This window comes from Anopheles bellator, unplaced genomic scaffold (genome assembly GCF_943735745.2).
Source record: "Anopheles bellator unplaced genomic scaffold, idAnoBellAS_SP24_06.2 scaffold02659_ctg1, whole genome shotgun sequence".
Lineage (NCBI taxonomy): Eukaryota > Metazoa > Arthropoda > Insecta > Diptera > Culicidae > Anopheles > Anopheles bellator.
Genome location: NW_026686781.1, coordinates 1 through 1,225, shown reverse-complemented (window position 1 = coordinate 1,225; position 1,225 = coordinate 1). Strand labels below are relative to the sequence as shown.

Sequence of the window (1,225 nt, the reverse complement as noted above, 5' to 3'; positions counted from 1 at the left end):
GACTTCAGTAAAGTACGAATTCGCAAGTTCAACCGAACTACGTCCGTATTGGATGGAGAATTGGAACTGTTTCATGATCTGGACGACAATTTTACAGTGAGTTCGATTAAAAATGATCGATGTGTTAATTTTTCATTTGGCTGAGTGTAATGCTCTTCCTGTTTTTCTGCAGTTTACGCTGGGACTGTCGTACAGTGTACTAGGAAACAATCAGTTCATCCGTTCACCATTCCGAGTTCCAATGCAAAAATTCTGCAGGTTTTCCAACACAACCTACAGAGACTATCGGGAGTTCTATCGGAACACCACTAATTTTCCCGATGCTGGAACGTGTCCGTGGCCGGCACAGATGTACTACATCAAGAATAAAGTCTTGGACGCCAATTTAATCAATAAGTACTTTCGGCCAGGCCTTTGGAAGCTGGATATGTTGTTCTACAAAGTCAAAGAAAACTTTGCCATATTCGCCGCGGAATTATTTTTCAAGGTTGTACGAGGCGACCTGTCATAATATATAAATGAGTCGGAAGTAGAATAAAGTACTCCCACGGTAGGAAAAAACATTAAGTCCATTTATTAATTTTTTTAATCATTTCTAATTATATTCCATTTATTAAGTTAAGTCTGTTTATAGTCAACAACTCCTCGGAGACAGTTGGCAGAAATATAATGAACGGTCTCGTTACGCTTCCGTTGGAGACCGTGTGTACAACACACTCAATGTGGGTAAAGCAAACGAAAGAAATATTGTAAACAACCCAGCGTCTATCGAACGTAACACGTACGGAGTGTGTTCAACAATTTTCGCAACTTTTATCCGATCTTCGTACATCCGATTTTTTTATGGCGTTAGGTTGCTACACATGTCAGTGACTAATGGTGAAAAGTTTAGTCATTTTGAGTAATCAGTCAATTTTTGACAGCTGTTTTGCTTAGACAAGATTTGGCTAACAAAGAATCTTTATCAAATTTTGCGTGGAAAACAAAATTAAGAGCTCGGACACAATCGAAATGTTGACTGTGGCCTATGGAGAAGCTATTAACATCAAAAGCAGCGCTAATGGCTGGTTCAAAAATTTTCAGAGGGCCGAGAAGATGTGAACGTCGAAAACCCAAATTTGGTCGAATGTGAACTGTTTTGCTTACAGTTTTCTTCGATTGCAGGGTCGTGGTGCATTATGAGTTGATGCTAAAGGATAGAACAGCCAATAAAGAATATTTCCTA

At 39.1% G+C, this 1,225-nt stretch overlaps 1 protein-coding gene across 1 annotated transcript; it reads left to right on the top strand.

The window, feature by feature from the left end:
* Positions 1 to 18: 18 nt before the first annotated feature.
* Positions 19 to 490, top strand: LOC131214822 (uncharacterized; the record flags this gene model as incomplete). Its single annotated transcript, XM_058209155.1, has 2 exons — positions 19 to 96; positions 173 to 490. Coding segments are annotated over 2 exons (396 nt in total), but the record flags the coding sequence as incomplete, so codon positions are not given.
* Between the last annotated feature and the right edge of the window lie 735 nt (positions 491 to 1,225).